Source organism: Patiria miniata, unplaced genomic scaffold (assembly GCF_015706575.1).
Source record: "Patiria miniata isolate m_02_andy unplaced genomic scaffold, ASM1570657v1 HiC_scaffold_7, whole genome shotgun sequence".
Classification (NCBI taxonomy): Eukaryota; Metazoa; Echinodermata; class Asteroidea; order Valvatida; family Asterinidae; genus Patiria; species Patiria miniata.
The window spans coordinates 43675478-43696740 of NW_024037074.1; the positions used below are offsets into that span (position 1 = coordinate 43675478).

The following is a 21263-nucleotide window of genomic DNA, read 5'->3' on the forward strand; positions in this document are numbered from 1 at the left end:
TGTAAAAAAATATGTATGATTGAAAAAAGTTCATCTCACCTTTCCGGAATATTTACAAGGTTTATGTACATCGGGCTAAGTCCTACTAATGAATAGTCACAGTGGTTTTGTTTATAATGACCAGCAAAACCGGAGAAACATCTGGTCATGAAAATATTGCGGTGAGGATGCTTCCACTTGTTAACCAGCTAAGCGGTAATAAGTGACTCCACCCAGAACACCAGATGACGGGGCATGTAACAGATGGTGTGTCACATTCATACACGCTATCTGTGACGACAACTAAAAAACCTGTGAAAATATGAAAGAGCCAATCGTCTAATCCGATACATACATTGTAGGCCTCTATTGATTGTTTTAATTTGGATGGCTGATGCAATAGGAATTATGAATAAAGTCTGTAGGATGCCATACACGCCATAATTCGTGTATGATTTTTTGATGATTCAATTAAATATTTCTGTTTGTCATTTCTCTCTTCTCCCCAAACAATTGTCATAAATCTGTCAGCAGCAAGGACAAACCGCATAATCTTTTTTTTTGAGGGCGAGGCGTCAAAACATGGATAATTCAAGGGGCGGACACAGAAACACACTTGTAGCAAGTACAAATTGATAACTTAACAGGTCAGCTCACAGATTTGTTTTTACTAACCATTTCTCGTTCAATATCCCTAGAAAAAAACATGGCAGAAATCTCTTATCCAGGGATAAAGAATAGTCAGTACACTTGAATAAGAATGACTTCACTGATGCATGACTGTGACAAACACAGCTTGACAAGGACATTTCTGCAAGGTGCCAATCATAGACCAAATCATTGAAGTTACACTACTACTGACCAATGACACTCAACTATGTAAATAAGTACTGGACTATGAACCAATCAGAGGGTGTGATGTAACAAAGTGTTTTTGTACCAGCTGGGACAGGGATTTTCCAGGGTGAATCACAACTATTTCAGGTTATTGTGTAATGTCACAAAGCTCAGAGTTTTGGGGGCTACCTTAGTCTCGATTCAAGGTGTTGTGATGGTTACAAACAAAACTCCCTTGACACTTTGTCAAGTCTATAACTTTGCTGATCACAAAGAAAGTATCTGGAAAATTTCTTAATAAGAGGAATTGCATCTTGTACGACATACAACCCCCTTAAATCCAAAAAACTTCCTAAATAGGGAAGCTGAACCATATTTATTTCAAGAACAAAGAAAATTTTTGCTCTGTAAGATTTATGATGTTGATTGCATGGGGTAGACATAAGTATTGCCTAACAAAAGTAACATTATCAAGCTTGGCAAATGTTTGCTCTCCCATTCTGAAAAACAGTTCCTCTTACAAACAAGTTTTCTGCTTAGCTAGGTCTAATAATAGCTCTTTCCTTTGAATAGATCAATACATTTCTTCTCAATCGTTAATCCTCTTGTTGATGTCAAACCATGGATAAATAACACAACAACTTGCCAAGATTGTTTGCCATTGCCAACCAAGGTTGGCAAACTGTCATTGTTTACAAACAATCCTTGTTTACAAACAAATGCTCAGAATTACAAAATCTATGGCATAGCTGTGGATTGAAAACAAATAAAATTAAATTTCTTTCATCGTTAAGTTGCATGAATATTAAATTTAACTAGAGAGAAACACCCCCCCCCCCAAATCCAACCAAACCAAACTAAACAAAACCAAACCAAACCAAATGATTCCGTAATTGTTAGGTAATAGGAGTGAACAAACTGCTGTAAACAACTTGTTCTCTCAAGTTGTGAAACGTTAATTAAACAGAAAGTGAAACTTTTCCCCAGAATTATATTTAAAAAGGAAACCACAACTTGCTCAATTTGTAATGATGGTATGAACATAGGCCTACCTGGATTTCCGATGCATCTGGCTGCAAAAAACAATGCATGTTGGGCTGAAACGGTGAGCCCAGAACTTGCAGAAGATGTTTCCTTGGACCTCAATTTGCTCTCAATTAAAGGAGCTGCAGGTTATTAATCCCATATCCTTAGATTCTAGTGATGATTTGATAATTTCACATCTACAATTACAGTGCGCAATCCAATCTGGTCTGTTTACATCTGAATCAAATCTATGACTCACATTAGCTACCTCTGAATCTGGCCCGACAGTTTGATTATCTGTTACCAATACTCATCCACAAGCCTCCCAACAGGACCAAACAAAAGACAAGGTCATTCCACACGTCAACATCTAGCTTTGGTAAAGTCTCGTGCCCGCTTATCAAAAGATGATGCAGTTGATGTCAACTCCCCTGTGACTGTACTATACACAATCGTCATGGGTACATGGGTTAAGGTCACCCCTTGAAACCGTGCCAAGATTTGTGACACAGTGACTGAGCCAGTGTCCTGGGGGAGCCCGCCCCATTTAAATATTCATGAGAGGCATTTGGGGCTTTTATTGTTCCTACTCTTACGGCACAACCCTAGCTTACATGCAGCACAGGTGAAGTTGGGTGCAAAAAAAGTTCACCTACACCTACAGTGTGTAAATCAACATGTAGGCCTACAGTGTTGCTAGGATTGGCTTTGTTGTTGAAAAAAGTGGGCGTCGGCTTGAAATGCAAATGTTCGGTTCCAGAAGACAATAGTTGAATCAGTGCCAAAAGGTGGAACAATAAGCCTACCAGCCTGTGCATAGTGGTATCAACTTTCCTTTATATGGTTGGCTGATAAACAAGGGAGGGTAGCAATAACAATAGCGAGGGGGTCGTTAGCCAGGCCAAGCCTCACTGCCAGACTCATAGCCTGGCTTGGCTTTGTTCTGAGTGACTCACCAGACTCTATAAGAAGGTTTCAAGAAATCTGACAACCTCAAGCGTCCATCTGGTTGTGGTGGAAAAATCAGAATGAACAATTTCTCAGAAAAAGTTCCTTCCTTATTGGACTGGATTCCAAGAATGTGAAAGAAAGGAATTAAACATCTGGCTTGTAAGCCAAATTGCATTTTCTGAAGAAAAAACCCAGACAAACAGTGATTTCCTAATCCTCCTTGTTTTTATTTTAAAGTTGATAATTTCCAATCCAATTTTTTTTTAAATACGTACATCTTCAGTAATCAGTTTCTCAGGCAAAGATGATGGGTGGGGGAGGGTGGGGGGAGGGGGGTGTACTGGGTGGCACCTCTCATCTTCTGTCTGATCCATGTTTACCGGTACATACTTAGAAAATTTACATAGATGGAAAAACACAAAATTTCCTTTACAAAATAATGTCATATTGTGAATCCAACCCCCCTAAAAACCACACAACAATTCTCGAATTTGAAATGGCCCTAGATCCACCCATCAGATATTCCCCTTGATTTACCTATTGATCACATTATTAAATACATTTACTCATACCTCTGGTACATTCCCTGAATCTAAATAAGTTGATTGTTACAACTGAAATGACAGACAACTGCAGCAAAATTGAAACATCTCTAACCATACCGGTAGTTTCCACTTGAACCATATATATAGTTTTGTTTTGAAACTAGGATTGAACAATTCAAGACTGAATCAAACTATTAGATAGCAAATAACAGAAACTTGATATTCAAGAGTGCGCCTAGGATCAAAATTAAAAACAACAAAACTAGAAGTTGAACATGTCCTGACATGAATAGACAAAAACAAAACTTGAAGTGTTTCCAATCACTCAAACTCAAACCCAAATGGTCATTGTTTTTATAGAAAGTGAAACTTTGCCGGGGTTTTTTGAAATTCTCTTTTCAGTGCTCGAATCACAGAACTTAGTGTGCATTGTGGAAAGCAACTCCTTCAAATCAAGCGACACAAAAAGAACGAAACAATAGAAGAAATGGGTAAAAAAAAAAAAAAAAAAGTTCACACTCAAGGATTCCAGTTTTCCCGAGTTAGACAAATGCCATAAATTACTGCATCACGCATTCATGCAGGCTACTCATCAGAACTAGTACTCTTCCCAGTTCATCAGTTGCAATTACAGATGGTCACGTAAAGCAAGAAAAAAACATATGAAATAATTTGCAGAAATTGATCTTGACCTCAATGTTCTTTAAATCACTTGGCAAATATCAACCGTTGCAAAAACACCTGATGATGCAGTTTTCAAACAGAGTCAGAATAGTAACCGATAAATGAACCGACTTTCAAGTTGTTGCAAAAAACCCTAAATGCATTAGCTTAGGGGGAAAACCACAGTTTCCTTCCCTAGGAAATGTGAAATAAATCAAAATTGGAGATTAACCTGCTCTGGGATGAAACTGGCTACTGGCTCTTCCAGTGACAGACGGACAGAATGTAGTTCTACAAGGAACTCTGTAGCAGTACCAGTGATACTACACTGTTGTGATATCTAAAACCCCTCCCCATTTCTTTTAGAAAAAAAACCCTCCAAGCTCCACCCATTTGAATATCGGTCTATTAAAGCTGTTCCTCATTCAGTTCCAATCTTGATGCTGCATATTTGAGGGGAGGGGTTAGAGGGAGGGGAGGTTGTGTTGTATCCTGTAAAATGGTGTTGCAACTTGTGATTGAAACTTCCCAGTACAAGTATGAACAAAGGAAGTTTCAACTTCATCAACATGCATCTATAAAAACAAGGTTCTATTAAAAGAAGTTGAATTTGGCAAACATCCATCAAAACCTTAAGCGGAGATGGCACGATTACTTTTGAACAACTTGGCAAAGATTCAAATTGAAAGCTATCAGGTGCATGGTTGTTTACAAGCACTTGAAACCCTGCCCATATGTAACAAATGGAGAATCTTTTGTTTGCCAAATATAGAACTTCATTAATTGTTAGATAAACGTTAGAAAACAGCTTTTGTTTAGGGCTGCGTTGTACCTGGCCATATCTGACTCATTGTCATTGTTAATTCTTAGAATAAATAAATCATTTAAAAAAAATCTTTTGTAATGTTACCCTATGACCCACATGTTTGACAGCTGTCAGTTATTTATAAACAATAGACCAAGAGACTATACACTGGAACTTTGCCCAAAAAAATAAAAAATCACCAAAATGCATATTCCTCCAATCACTTGACCAATCACAGTCCAGGCAGGGTAGGTGAAAATAAGGTTGGACTTACTAGCAGGTAATTTTTCATGATGATTTAATCCCCATTTTTCATTTATTTAGTTTTTGTATGTTGCTTTTTATCTGTTTTGTTTGATTTGGGGGCAAATTTTAAATCCAGTTTTGATTCACACATGAAATGATTTATTTCTTTTCATAAATCACTTCAATACCCAGACGGTAAACAAAACACACATCCCTCACAAATGCCCCATGGGGGAGTGTCTAGGCTACTCCACTAACAAACTAAAAAAACGCAAAAGTTGGGCAACTTCAAGAAAAGATCACTCAAGAATCCAGACAATAATCCAACATGCAACTTTCCTGAAATCCCCACGAGACTGTCATTTTGCTCTGTCAGCTAGATTAATACAAAAGTTGTAGAGGTTTCCAAAACATTTATACAAACCCAACATGCCGACAAGCATAGATCTCTGTGAAAGGAACCTAGTTTTCAACCCCACAATACTTGAATGTTCTTTCATTGTCCCTCCAAAATATAGTGTACACACAACCTTCAGTTCCAAAAAGTGTTAAGTTCCAAAACTGCAATAAGAAAAGAAAGAAAGAGATCATTGATCCATTTAGACAGTACCTGTCATTTATTCCAACTCTGAAAGTCTGCTGATTTCAAGCCCCAGACAATCAGTAGTCCCTGAGGAGACTCATATGCCAGGGTTTTGTCACCCCAGACACACCAGGTCAGACCCCAGGTCATACCCTTGACATTGACAATGTGTCCCCTGGGCAAACCTCCACACAGCTGCACCACTCTCTTCTTAACCTCTTGTAATCAATAAGACCAAGAAATAAAAAGGTTCAGGCAGAAAGTAAACAAAACTGTGGAAAAGGGACTTGCTATCAAGTTAGCCTGATCAATTACAAGATTTGATTAAATAAATTATAAAGACTGACCCATTTTTTATGATGTAAAGAATACAGAGAACATGTTTTTGTTGTGGAAAATTTATTTGTCTTGTTACATTTAGAACATTAAAAAACAACAAGAAGTGTGCATGTAGCTGAAAACACTCAGTTAAAGACATTGTTCATGGGGAGTGACTCAGTCAGTCAGCTAGTCAGTCAGTTAGCTACTCAATCAGTCAGAGGACAATAAGCTGGCCATTGGGGTCCAGCATATATCCAAAGATTTTAAACACCTACTTTTCAAGATGATGACTTCTCGAGCACACATGCTCAGCTCAAGTTTTGTTTCTGGACTGTTAGTACCCTGGGACAGGCTGGGAGTACCGTATCAATACAGATTAGGAAATCTGACAAGCTTCTGACAAGTTTCTGACATCAAGCAAGTCTCAACTGACAGGTCTTATATGGTCATCAGGCTGATACTTCAAACAGTATGATGCCTGAAGCTGCCTGTGATAGACAGGCATAGCACTAGGGGTCTGAAAACAATATCAATGGAAACAGACAAGGTGACTGACTGGCAGCTGTTCTTAATCCCCAACCGTGTTACCATGGTGTAACTGCACAGTTCCAAAATACACACCTGCATGCACAAGGAGTTTCAAATGTTTCACTATGTGTTTAATTACATCATTTCCATACATTACAGGAACTATGGAAATATATAGAATTAACAGTTGGTCCAATGGCTATTGACTTTCTATACTTCTCTTGAAAAAGGTTCACAATTTATTGGCACGGTGAAGCTAGTGAGTCTGAGATATGATACACAGAGGCATGACCCCACTGGCCAACTAACCTGTTCGTGGAAATTTTTTGAAAGAAATTTCTGGCCAGTGACTTGATCTGACTGATACAATTCTAACAGCCTTATTTTGCTTTCTTTGAACTAGGATTGGGAAAGTTTCAGCTGCTACTACGTGAAGAAACACCACAAAACCTGCAGACAATTTCAGTAGCCCTGGTTCTATGGAGGGATTTATTCCAGAGGGACCATACAGAACTTTACTGGAAATTCATGAATGTGAACCATTAAGCAAATGAAATAAACACAACTGGAGACTAAAAAGAATTGAAGCAAAAAAAATGACTAAAGCGTATTACTGGATTTACAGATTGTGCAGTATCAGACAAATGGTAAGACATGAGGCCTTTCTTCTAATTAACACCTTTCCACTGATCAATCCCCCAGAAAAAAATCTTCCCATCATCCTTATGATCATTTTCTGACAGATCCACATGAACAATAACAATTCTGTTGACAAAAGCAACCCAATGCTTACTGTCACAATGGCAATATCAACAGAACTCTTCAGGATATTAAATGGAAATCCTCCTTCTTTCTTCTAATCTTAACTAAACATTGCAATAAATTGAAGCCAAGTAATAAGTACAACAGGTTGGAAAACAAATAGTCAAGATGGAAGCAGCTTCCTGAACCAAACAAGGGATTTCTGTCCTACAGACAATGTGGTGCCATGACTTGTCAGACTTCAGCCTTCAATTAAATGGGAGTCTTCAGTTTTCTACAGACAGGTAGTCTGTTGTGCAAGCTCTCAACCGATTCCATCCTGGTTAGAACTGCGATAAAAACCCACTGTAAAAGATGCTGTCTCCTCCTTCAGACAACTCGCCTCCAACTTGCCTCTAAGAAGAGGGCACACGTGACCTGGATAGATACGTGATGGCTCAGTCAGGCATACTCAGTAAGCTCCTCCATCAATTCAAGAATGGACTGGTAGGGGCCAATGTCAGATCCTACTAGTCCCCCCCCCCCCCCCTGGTGTCGTCTCTCTCCATCAACAAGAAACACCTGAGGGTCAAGGACTTGGTTGCTATGTCAACAGGTACTCTCTAGAGGCTGTATCTGCCCAGTTGACAAAATGCAAAGGTTCTAAGCTTCGGTTCAAATCAGTTGAAATTTTAAAAAAGTAAGCCAGGAACTTTGGTTTGTGGTGAGGCATACACCCCGCGATTTAGGATTCTGCGCTTACAGGGTATAGGAAAGCCTTTTCTGTTACTTGTTGCAAGCACAGAATGGTGATCATAAACAGAGAATTCCATGAAAGGCAGAGCCATGATAAGACTCAGACGCTATTTTTGCAATCTGTCTCCAAATTAGGAAAGTAGTTTTCCCTTCTTTTGAAACAATTAGCCCTTGGCTAACAATAAAGAAGGTTTGCGACGCTCCTTCTACAAATCGGATCTGAAAGTTGGTTTTGGCTTTGGGGAAAATAATAGGCCTACTGTATCACTTTTCTTGTACAATACGATGAGCAGAAACATACATCTTTTTCAGAACCTGTTTCCAGTGGCGTAACTGGGGGGGGGCTTAGTTGGGCACATCCCCCCCCCCCCATGGATGTCCATGTCCGCCCGGGTGCCCCCCTTAATATCTTGAATTGAACCCTCATGTGCCCCCACCCCAGAAGTTTAACTCTAGTTTAAATATGCTAATGCTTTTTCTTCTCTGTCGATTTTCATGCATCAAAATTGGAATAAAATGGAAGTGTCATCACATGCTTCCCAACAGAGAGATCTAAACTTTTAAATTGTTACTTTTAAAATGAATGAGGCACGTGTCACATGGGGAACAATTTAGACATTGAAATTGATGAGGACACTTCTACTGCACGATGGATTTGAAAGGAATTGGATGGATTGGCCATCAGAGATGTCCCATATTCACACTACCAAATATTCTACGCCTAGTGTACATGTGTCAAATTCAAGTTTGGCAATTGATAATCACTTACACATGCATTAGAATTTTACCGAAAAGAACCCAAAGTCAGCGTGAGTTCACATTGAAATAGCCTGTGTCATTTGGGATGGTAATCCAGCTGCATCTTTCAACACAACCAATCTCCTAAGCATGTAACGAGGAGTACTGATCAAATATTGAAATAACAGGTTTGGATTAAGAAATGGCGCATCATCTGACGCCAGCAAATCCGGGCGTAAAATCAAGCCGGTAGGCCAAGTGGCCAATTTGATTGGCTTTAACACCTGTTTGATGACCCTTGTTAACAATCATTTCATCTGCAAGCAAGCCGGGGCTAGACGTGGTAGTTTTACGCAAAGAGGCTCCACTGACCATGCATGAATTCATAGCTATTCGATCCACCGATTCCCCAGCACCACAACCTGAGTAGCCAATGCTGAGAAATGTCAACGATGGCGCCAGGGCATCAACGTCGACTGTATGCTTTTACTTGTAAAGAAGCCAACCAAATGGAAAGGGATTCTTTACTTTTGTTAACTGGTGCCATACTGGTGTGCATTAACAGCCTGTTGAGTAGACGGAAGTCCATCCGTTATCACAACCTCCCAATAGTCTGACAGTCGCCATGCGCAATCTCTAGAAGAACCATGTGTGAAAACAGGGTCACCTCAAGAAGGCGTCATCGGTACGCTCTCTTCTGATTTGCCAATTATGTCACATTGGGAGAGGAGGAGGACGGAGGATTGATCACAACAAACAATTATTGATTCTGTGTGCATCTACGGATGCTATCAATTGGAGAGAAGAGGATACCAGACAGAGACAGGAGATGATGGCTTATGGCGCGATGGAAGGATATTCAAACACATAATTCAATAGAGGAGTAAATCAGCCGGTAATAGGCAATCAAATAATAGGCTCCTTCAATTCTTACAGGACTGCCAACAGGATTATTGGTCAGGAAATGGCTGAGATAAATGCTGCAGACCAATGTGGACTGTAGGGAGATACTGTAGTGGATCCAGGGAAGTCAAATAAATTGCATTCAAGTCTGAAACCTGGACAACTTACAGCAGTTTGCTATTGAGTTCATATTGTTGGATTTTTTTTCTTTGGTTGTTTGAACAACTATTCATAAGTGTGACTACCAATTTGTAAAACTTGATATATTAATGGAGGAAAATTCCTTACGATTTGTGTGATTAGCTATAACGTTTTTATTTCTATTTCTTAGACAAAACAATCAACAACTGTATTTATGCAGATATAAAATGAGAAAAAAAATCTCTGAAACTGTGTTTCAACTACAATGAAATGACTGACAGAGATTTATGAACTACTTAAATTTGACTTTACTTGATGAGGAAAAATTGAATCCATTAATAATAACGCCGTTTCATACTTCATGTGATTGTGAATGCAAAGCGAATATTTGTGTTATGTCACAAATTTGAGTTTGCATTCGCTTCCGAATTCCGTGCTGAGTATGAACCGCAGTCAATTTCACGAAACGGTGCCCAGCTTATGCCATGCATAGGACTTTAAATACGCAACAAATTTTGTGCAGCTGCGCACGAAACTTACGATCGATTTCATGAAACTTGGCATAAGCTGCGCAACGTTTTAAACAATTGAAATAATTTGGACAAGGACACTAGCAGTTTTTTCGAAAGCTATTTGCATATGTTTACATGATTTCGTTCAGGGTCACGAAACAGTCGTTGAATCAACTCCGCCTGCCATTTTGAAAAAAAGATTTGTCAGACTTTCTTTGGAATCATGCGGCAACTGTAAAACTTCTGTCACAAGTAAAATAGCAATTCACGTACCTCAATCACAAAACTGTGAGTGTCTTGTGTATCAACCTTGATAAGTTGTTACGATCACGATTTGCAAGTCAAATAGTTCATTTTCAGTCGCTACAGCACAAGTACACTTGAAGACAAGTTACTAGACAGTCATGTTTTTGTCTGTCGTGTTTATGTTCTAGTTGTGCCCTGATCTATCTAAAAAAAAATATTTTTGTTTGTTTGTTTTTTAGTTAAAAAAAGAAATACCTTCGATGAGTACATGTTTTATAATTATGGTAAATGGGTAATCTGGGAGACATTCCCATAGACTTGTGAACAACATTTTTTCCATCTTTAATGTCACCTAACCTCAATTTTGCTTTATCTTAACCCCCACAAATTTTGGTATATTTATGTTTTGGACTACGAGCAATCGATCTAGCCTATTTGTGACGGTAAAATTTTGCCTCTAAATAGGAGCTGTGACATTAGGGAGACATTAATGGCCGGTGTCTCCCTAATTAATGAATGACGACAAAATGTCTCCCAGAGGTATCATTAACAGGAATTTAACTTCAAACCTTTTTTTTAAATTTAAAACCTGCAATCCTTGGTGAAATACAAATGGGGCACAACATCTGTGATCATTTTGTGCACTTTTGGACTGATTTTGATTGCACAATCCGCAAGTTTTACTCTTTTTTAGGTTCTCTTTTCTGTGGACTCCATGCAGGAACAGCACTGTGTGACGACACCAGAGAGCTCTAGTGTGTGAACACATTGTGTGTGTACTACAGGGGGAGTCAAAAAGAAAGTTACCCAATTTGAAAAATATTTTATAAATATTTGGCTTGCTCCATTTCACACAAAAAATCACAGTAATAAAGTACATCTTATTGACTTACATGTATAACTGTGACAAATTCACATCATTTGCATACTCTATTCCCAAGTTATGTCTATTTTCATAAAAAGATCACAGAACTCGGCTGTCCACCACTGTTCATTTACCATTCTACGAACTGATGAATGCCTATTAAGTACAATGAAACATGGATCTGTAATCTGCAATACCGTACTCACTCAGCTCAGCTTCCAATGGCATTCCATGGACAGCTGTAAAAATTGGTTCTTTTAGTAAAATGTTCATAACTCCTGATAGCATTGATCCATTTCAGTAATTCTTTTTTTGAGATGAATGGAAGATGTTCTTTTCAGAAATACAATGTACTTCATTGGTGTTTCAAATTTGATTGATTTTTAAGAAAAAAAATCATTACCTCAGGTAACTTTCTTTTTGACTCACCCTGTAGTTAACTAAGCAATGACATTTTCATCTGAAGGTGCAAGAACCTGCAGCATCATTACATCTTGGCAAATTCAGCTTCTTAGATAATGAATGGTCCTGCCAAAATCATTTCAAATTGATTCTGCTTTTAACAAAGAACTAAACTTATTTTTTTCCCCTGTTCTTACTTCTTTTCAAAAAAAAAGTAAAATCAGTTAAGGCAATGCGGTTTTTTTCTTCACATTTCATGTAATGGACAAAACACTAACTGAAAAAATTGATGTTTTTAAGTAGTGTTTCAAAAAACAAAATAAATCGATGGTTTGTCTCAAAAGTCACAAGTAAATTTGAACGTGAGCCAGGATTTTATTAATTCAAAATTTTCCCCAAACAACATTAAATGACACATTGCATAAATACAATTTTTTTGTTAATTATATTATCAAATCTGAATGACACATAAACTATCTGCTGATTATAGCATGACAGCTTATTGTTAATAATTGACCACAATGAGCCTGCACTCCCTGTACAGGGCATTATTTCCCTGCCATTTATAAATCATTTGTAGACAGTGCATTATGACTAATACATCATCATTACGACGGACCTACCTCTAGGCATGTGTGATCCAGCGATATGCAGTGCACCACCATACACAGCGTCACTAGCGTCAGGTAATATGAAAGACGGAGGAGAGATGTTGGCTATTCCGGGAGGACAGACTGGACTGCATCCTCATGATAACTGGATAGCTTTTTAAACGCTGTGCAACATCGTTGTCTTGACTACTTCCACCACTACCACCCTTTCTATCACCAGGGCAAGGTGAAACAGTCACGGTCAAAGGCCAACCCCAATTCATGGTGAGATTCTCTTGTTTTTAACTCAGCTTTTTTTCTTACAACAATCTGGCCGCAAGGATATTTTTGGGTGTCTTTCAATGGTACTTTGATCACTCACCTAGCCCAGCCTTGTATAGAGAGACACTCCATGCATCTGGCACTAGCCCTAGTGACATCACAACCATCCACCAATCAGAGATGGGTAGGATGATCGTACACACGGCCCCGCACGCACTCACTTTCATCCCAGCTACAGGAGTGAACATTATGCAAATGAGGGGTGATTATGAACGTCAAGCTTTTATCATTCGTGTACACGCTGCACATGAACTGAATGACATTATTATCCCTAATAGCACATGGGTGAATGGTCCATTGCTGTGTCCCGTCCGATACTGGCTCTCGACAGCCACTGATTAGAAGTGGTGATAGAACACTGATTTCCATACAAGCATTAATTTTCCTGTTCCACACTCTGCAGACCAAATGTGGTTTACAATGAGAATCGCCCATACACTACTATGAATTATCGTGCAAGGTATCAACATTTAATTCTAGTCAAGTCAGCCGTGCCTACATGTATACTGAAGTTCACATTGTTTGCTGTTCCAGTGCACAATATTTTTTTTACCATAATAATTTCTTCTAATTTACTTTCCTGATTTGAACTTGCAAGTGGCCTCTTCAGAAGTTTACAATATTCATCAATTAGACCCTACTCAAAACACAAATTCATAAATACCTAGCTGAGACAGTTTAACCAATTCCTATTGGTCAATAGCCTGCCACATGGGTGGTTTTAAACGGCCAGTTAAACACCGCTGCATTCTGTGCCACATTATGCAGTGCGTGCCGTGCGCGCTAATGTCCACATAAGGACATTTTTAGCACTATGCGCGTGAGGCACATACCATGGACATTGCCAGAGGGGTGTTTCACAAAACATGGAGTAAAACTGTTGAACAAAATTGTTACAAATTTGTGAATTTTTGACATGTTTTGACTTTTTTACCGAAAGTTATTTAGGAATGGAAATAAATATGTGCTTGACTGTTAATCAAGTACGTTTAAAACTGGCTAGGGCCCGCAATGCCAAATGACCCTGACCTTGGGCTCGGGCCCGCATTATCGGTGTCCAGGCCCCTAGCCGGTTTTAAAGTACTTGTTTAAAACTGGCCAAGCACATATTCATTTCCTTACTAACAATGGATTTGAAAAATCTTTTTCCGGTCACTGACAACTAACCATTATTTTTAACGAGTGATAATATTAAACAGATGAGTTCCAAATGCTGAATTATCTTCCACCTCATTAGGTAGGTCACTAATTTTTGGCATCCTTCCAAGTGGCATTCAAGGGCAATTCTGGTAGCAATTGTTTTCAGGGATGTTGATGAACTTAAAGTTGCTCGCCACCTGCTATATTTGAGTTTCAGCCCGAGAAATAGATTTTTTTTTGCTGTCGGTCTTGCCATAAAAAAGTTATTCATTTTTAAATGAGACATCGTGCAAAAGATATTTGGTTTCAACTTTCAAATAATTCACAGGTATCTTTTGAATATGCTGAAGAGCACAGTAAGTTATATTTAAATTTAAAATCATCATGTGTGCTAACTTTTGAGCTCAATATTGGACAAAGAACTTTGAAAAAAAAATGCAATTATTTATTGAGAATTTTATTTTCTTTGTAAGCTGAATTTTCAGTTCTGGAGTAAATTAAATTTACAATCTTTAAAGAAGTTTAAGGACAAGACATAACTGAAAAAAAAGGCATTATGAATATTGACTATGAACATTGAACAAGTTAGATAAAATTTTGACTAAAATAAAAGTAGCGGACAATAAAAGCAATTCGCATATATCTTATGTTCTAATGAAACCTGCAACTACCTTCAAAGCTGGGCGATGCCAACAGCATTGTCAATTATAGAACATCTGTGACACCATGCATCCCATTCACTATGGTTACTATTTATTCTCAAGTGTTTCTATAATGGAGGCAGAACTCTCTTGAATCAGGTTCACTGTAAGTTGAAGGATTTTACATTATCCTAACATCCTACTAGGCGTGCATTTGTTCAATACGTTCAGTGACAAAACATCCGGTAATTACAAACTTGCTGGTAACTAGAGTCTCAATAATCACGCTGGGTTTTAATCATCAAGTTGTCAATTTTAATGAGAACATTATCAGGTTTGGGGATTTTGCAATCAACCTGAACGTGTTCGTCTAGAGTTGAAGGATGTGTTGCAATAGGAAGAGCAATATTAAAAGTGTTCTCCAGAAGAGGTATAACATCAGGTTGTCTTTTCTTAATGAGATCAGTGGCTATAATGTTGGATGAACTTTACACATATACATGTATGCAAAATTCAAGGAAAACAAGTCAAAATTACTTTCATTCAATTAAAGATTTTTAAGTGAATTTTCTTGATAATGTGATGCTGAAAATAATCCTCCCTCCACCCTCCCTGTTAATCTCAGCCGGGGTACATGTTTTAAGTCATTTCAATCTTACTAATGACTTTTATCATGATTCACTGACCATGAACTAATGTCAACCCTCGTTAATCAATACATGATGAGCAATACAAGAAGAGAGAGATAGAGAGGAATGTTAATGACTTACAAAAAACAAAAACAATTAGTTCACCTCAGCCTTGAGATTATCTATCATTTCATGACTGAACAGAAATCAATTTGTGAGGAATTTTAAAAGCACCTTCCTGCCCCCTCCAATTCTAAACATATGGGTTGCTTTAAGTAAACATGAAGGTAAAGACAGTGTCAATCATTTCAGACAATGGATAATCAAATTATTTTCCAGATTAATCATTTTCATCCTCAGTGTCCTGTATATGAATATAGTTTCTAGTGTCATGCTCATTGATACTGGGCACAAAGTAATAAATAAGCAGCACAGAAAAAAAATAACATGTTCATCTCATAGTACATTGTAATTTAATAAAAGATAAAGTAGTTGACTTGTTTGGATGAGTTGTTTTGATTTTGCAAGTATTAGCCTATCCTACACAGAGGGGAAAGAACTGAAATAATAGTATGTAGTCCAAACACATCTGAGAATGCCAAGTACTGAGGGGGATTTCACTGAAATAAAACAAATGTGTGTGCTCCACAAAAATGGCACAACAATAATTGTAGGTTTCAAATAAGATTTTAGAAATATGTAAATACTAACAGTAACATAACACAATAATTGACAGTTTATTACGCTGGAACTATTTTTCTGTGCACCTTCCCGTTTCCGCTGTATTCACACAACACATTATGATAAGTAAATGTTTATTCAAAGGAGGCAGTAGTTCAAGGACAGTATCAGTGAAATGCAAAAACAAATAATTAGTAAAGTGTTAATTCAAGACATCCATCGATTTACAAGCCAGGAGTATTCAGACAACAAAGACATATCGACTGAACAATTGTGGAAATTGACATCAATAATTTGTATGTCTTCAGGCAACAACTCAGGTCAACATAAGTTCAAGTCTGCCATTATAAAAGCCGGACAATGTCAACATCTTTCCTCTGACACATCCACTGACAGCATCATGACAACAGAGGGCGATATTTAGCATCTCTTCACCAGAACTGCGGGGCACGAAACGGCCAAGGTCGTTCGTGATGAGGCTCGGCGACGCTGCCATCGCAACATGCATAACTATTCTAATCTTCTCACAGTAAATGTATGGACGGGACTTATCACGCACACATCCTATACACACACACACGCACTGTGTAGTGTACTGCTATAATGTATGCGCAGGATTTTTCAGCGGCAGTCACGTACATCAAACCGTACCCGTGTACTTACAATGTACTATACACATTAACTGACATCGTATCCACCGTGCGTCTTGACAACACCCAGTGGGATGTGTAATGAGCCAACAGGGAATGCGTGCAATGACATTACAATGTCATCTGCAGTTGTAACATTCCAACATGATATTATTTGTATTCATGAACAATTATCATTTTTTAATTTTTTTTTTTAATTCTAATGATATTCTAGGTAGGGGAGTATTGTGTTTTAATATTAATTATTCCATGCATCTGTAGTAAATAGATTCACAGAATTTCACATAAACGTCTTGCAATGTCAATAACTCTAAGATGCAAAAACTTAGTTCTCGTTGAACAATTGTTCCAAATTTTTGTTCTGCTGCCTGGATTAATGAAGATTGATGCTGATGCAATTTGAAAAGGAAATTGCATCATGCAAATTTCAATAAAAAGAAAACGATTGTGAAGAAAGGTCGATTCTCCATATCTTCAATATCTTTTTTTAAAAGAAAATATATTTTGATATAGTATCTATTTCAAATTCAACCCATTGCTTTTTAAGTTCAAAATTTCATTCTAAAACTTTGACAATTAAGAAAAACTTCCCTGATAAAAGTTGAGCGTGAGTCGGTGTCTTTCCGTATCATAATATCACTGCCGCACTTTTCAATCTTAACTGATAAAACTGTACCCTATGTCTGAAATAAAACGATGGATATATGAATGATGGATACGAGTTGGGAATACGAAAGATATGAAGATGATTTATCTAAAAGCCTTGACCTCAACATAACCCCTACAGGATGGAATGGAAAAGCGATACATTATTATGCCTAAGTGAAATCAGACAAGGGAATATAGGCTCCTAGAAAATCAATTCCTTCAGTAATTTATTTTTGGCTAGAATCTGCAAGCTATTGCAGTATGTGCAAACTTCTGTGAATACTCATTCTGTGATGCTATTTTATCATCGTTGTAAAACAAAATACCCTGATGTCCTTTTAATTATCCAGCAGCTTAAACTAAAGTGAAGTACTTGAAGTACGTAATTTTAGGAAATGATTCTGTCAAAAATATGTTTATCTTCTGTACAAAAAGGGATCATTGGATAAAACTAGATTTGTCTGAGTTTCCGACTAGCTTTATATCATTTTCTCAACTTTTGAAGTACAAAGAAAGTGACAAATCATGAAAGCTTCATGAAGGTTGGCCGACCTTTTTGACTAAAAATAGACAATTTCTTACTACTTGACAACAATAATACACGTACCTGGATACAAATGCTTTAATTTTTTTTATCAATACACCTGGAATTTAAACTAAAACTGATTTCTGTAATTCAGTTAGCCTTCAACAGACAGACCGATAAAGAAAACAAATTAACTTCAAGGAAACCACAATTGAATATCTTACAGAGGCACGTCGGCATTTTCTGTCATCAGAATAAGGTTCAAAGGACAAGACAGCCCAGCATGCGTGCAGACAACCATTGGTTCTATCCAGATCAGCTGATTAAGACCAATTCACAATCTACTGCGCATTGGTGGACCGACCTGAAACGGACCAGGGGCCGCTTAGCAACCGCATCATCACAAATACACCTGGTTGTCATAAGAGAGACAGCAAGATGGGGGGGGGGGAGAACTCCAGAGCCGGGCCTATAGTCCAGACAGCTCACCATTGACGTAGTTCACAACCCAAACAAAATCAAATAATGGCCACGGCGGGCGGTGCTCAATGGCTGTAGTTTTCAGGCCCCTGGATGGACACACAGCCTCATGAGTCATCATCTACTCAATATACATAACAGCTAGAAAGGTAGAGAGCTAGCCATTTGTATAAATAATCATTTAATTCTAAGCAACTGTGTACAACAATCTCTTATTCTCAGTTCAGGACCCTGTAAAAGCATCTTCTTGTTAGACACAATGGAATTATCGTAATGGGAAAAAAACCCAGAAATTAATCAAATGTCCAGGAAAACAAATAAATCAATTTCTAATTAGGTTAGTACAGGCACATTTATATAAACTGTTCAACTTTGAACAAAGAAACTTATCATGACATTGAATCATGTACACGCAGGCATTAACTCACTTTGTGAGGATTTTTACCCAAAATGGGTGTGGCAAATGGGTGTGGTCACAGACAAGCTTTCCAGAAGAAATATGAAGGCTTTATGGCTTAGTGTAATTGCTGCAAACGTTAACATGTTTCATCAGTTAATTAGATTCAAAAACATATAAATGTCATTACATCCCACAACTAATGAATGTGCCCAGGTACAGAATTGCATCAGATGCATTGAAGAAAATCTCCTAACTATTGCTCTCAAACATGGTAACGCACTGTATCAAATACATATATAGCATAGAATATCAATTTCCATTAATAGAAGTTGCCATTTGAATTTGACCACTACTTTCCATTCATCAGTGGTCTAAACTTTCAAAGTTTAACACTACCTTAATTGTGGTTTATTTGTAAATTATCAAGCTTTTAACAATACAGTACCTACCCCTGGTACTAAAGCCAGCATTTATCAAACAGTAGGGCCTAATCCTACAAAGGAACCACAAGCGAAATGGCTTACGGTCTCCTCAATTGTCATATCCCAGTTTTGCAACTTAGAAACTTTGCAAAGGGTTGTTATTTGAGATCCTTTCCCTATTATAGCTTTAGACTATATTAGTACTGTACTCCAAATACTCATACTAGAAAGTTGGATTCCGAAGAAGACAGGGCCCAGACAACATTGCAGCGATCACAACTGCGAATCTCACTTCAATCAGTTTTGTTTGTTCAGTACTTCCAGAAGGTAAAATATCAAGTTTCATGGTTCAGTGTTTTCAGGGTTTTATCCTCAGCCGAGCCTTTCTAGACTTCAAACAAACATTTAAACCTACGTAGGTGTTTACAATCATTATGAAAGCAAACACACCAACTCTGTAAGTATAGAGCTAATAAAAATCACCCATTTTTTATCAACCTACAAATTCAAAATGTTTCTTTTTTAGAGTGCACACAAAACTCACACAAACTTTTTACATTAAGAAAAAACGACACTTAAAATAAAAAGTTAAATGGCTTATTCAAAGAAAACATCAGGGAATGTTAGAACATTTATCTTATCACATGTTCTGGAATGAATTATTCCAACAAGCGTACCAACTTTTACCAATTGAGACTTTGGAACATCTAGCATCTAGGCCTAACCAAATTATTTTCCCCACAAAGTTTTTAGAAACTGCAATAAAATTAAAGCTGCTGTACATCACAGGATGCCAGCTGAAGTTGGATACTGTCACAATAAAAAATCTCCCAGCCAGGCCCGAAAAAAATGAATAAATAATAAAAAGAAAAGAGACAAATTTTATTTTATCGTCAACTTCATTTTTTTCCAGTTTCCGTACACAAAAAGGCAGTGACAATATCGTTGATTGGTCCGTGATGCAGTTAGTAATACATGTTTCGCTAGTCAAAAAGAAAACTTTCTAAAAAAGTAAAAGCTTCCATTGAAATCCAGAGTTCATTTCTGTAAAAAAAAAATGATGGAATAGCTGAGCCGATGGCAACGGAAAACAAACGCCCACTGTAGGCTTACGTGTAACCACCGACCGCAAACTGCTCATCTAGAAACGCTGCAACATTTCTTATTATAAAAAATAAGCCACAAGCTGATGAATGCCAAACATAAAACATCGTTTTTGTTTACCGTTTCATGTTTGATCTGTAAAAATACTAAAATTAATTTGCGTACTAACTACTCAACACCGAAATCACAGCGATCCGAGCGTGGCCAGCCGCGGTGCGCCACAAAACACCGCAAACGTAAAAAGATCGCCATTTCAGTAGAAATCATTTGGATGCACAAATTAAATACCTGCTTTACCCTTATCACGTTGCTCACTCACAACAGAACCCACACGTACGCACACTTGTTTGAATAGACTACATACAGCTGGCTGCAGCAGCTATAAATTCAATATTATTATACTCACTTTCCGATGCGGAGCTTTAGTGATGTGGTCATCCGCCCACGCAATGTCTACTTCGTAACTGTCAAACAGCACGGAAGATGGCGCACACCCAACGTCCAAACTTCACGGCAACTAACTTTGTATTTAATATTTTTGTTACAACAGCGCGGTGTAAAGTCACACAAATAACTGCAGAGTTGTTCAAGAGCGATGCAGTCTCTCTCGAATTCCCCGAAATCCAAAATGCGATCTGCATTCGAAGCGGAATGCACGAGATGAAGGAATTTTGTTGATTCCAGTGACGAAGAGAAAGGCGCATTGGTTTGAACATGAATAGCTGACAGAGCACGCGTTTCCACCTGTCCGTCCACTTGTCCTCTCTCCAACTAATTTCTCGCGGAAAAAAGTTGTGAGTTCTTTGTTTGGGACATGGGCCGCAGCTTTCGGCAACAACATAAAAAAGAATTTGAGATGATGTCAACCCTTGGCCATACATGGGAGCATCATGGCTAAATATGGGTCCACGTTGTACAAAGGCAACAGCCAATAGAATGGTGCCCAATCAAAATAGTGAATATGTAAGCAGTTGAAACATGTCAGGACACGATTTTTATTCCTTTTTTTGGCACTGGGCCCAACCATCAGTGGCACGCGAAATCCTAATGATGTGCGCATGTACACGCACAAGGCTGGCAACTCGGCAGTGTGTCGTGGCACGCGAGCCAACCAAACGCAATCTTGATGGCAATGATGGTGGCGCTATTCACAACTTGTGTTTATTATTATCCTGCTTGAAAATCATGCTTCAATCATTTTCACTTTGCATTTTCACGATCC

General features: G+C 38.0%; 1 protein-coding gene across 4 annotated transcripts in view; it reads right to left on the reverse strand.

The window, feature by feature from the left end:
• The window catches only part of LOC119744383, a 43234-nt gene extending 22156 nt beyond the window's left edge, over positions 1–21078 (reverse strand). For 2 of the 4 annotated variants that reach the window (XM_038220286.1, XM_038220285.1), the window contains exon 1: positions 12761–12946. In XM_038220286.1, coding sequence (XP_038076214.1) covers positions 12761–12908 — 148 coding nt within the window. In that variant the 5' untranslated portion in view covers positions 12909–12946. Of the gene's footprint in view, positions 1–1868; positions 2289–12760; positions 12947–20447 lie in introns of those variants that run through there. The other 2 variants (XM_038220288.1, XM_038220289.1) reach the window with 2 other exon arrangements.
• Between the last annotated feature and the right edge of the window lie 185 nt (positions 21079–21263).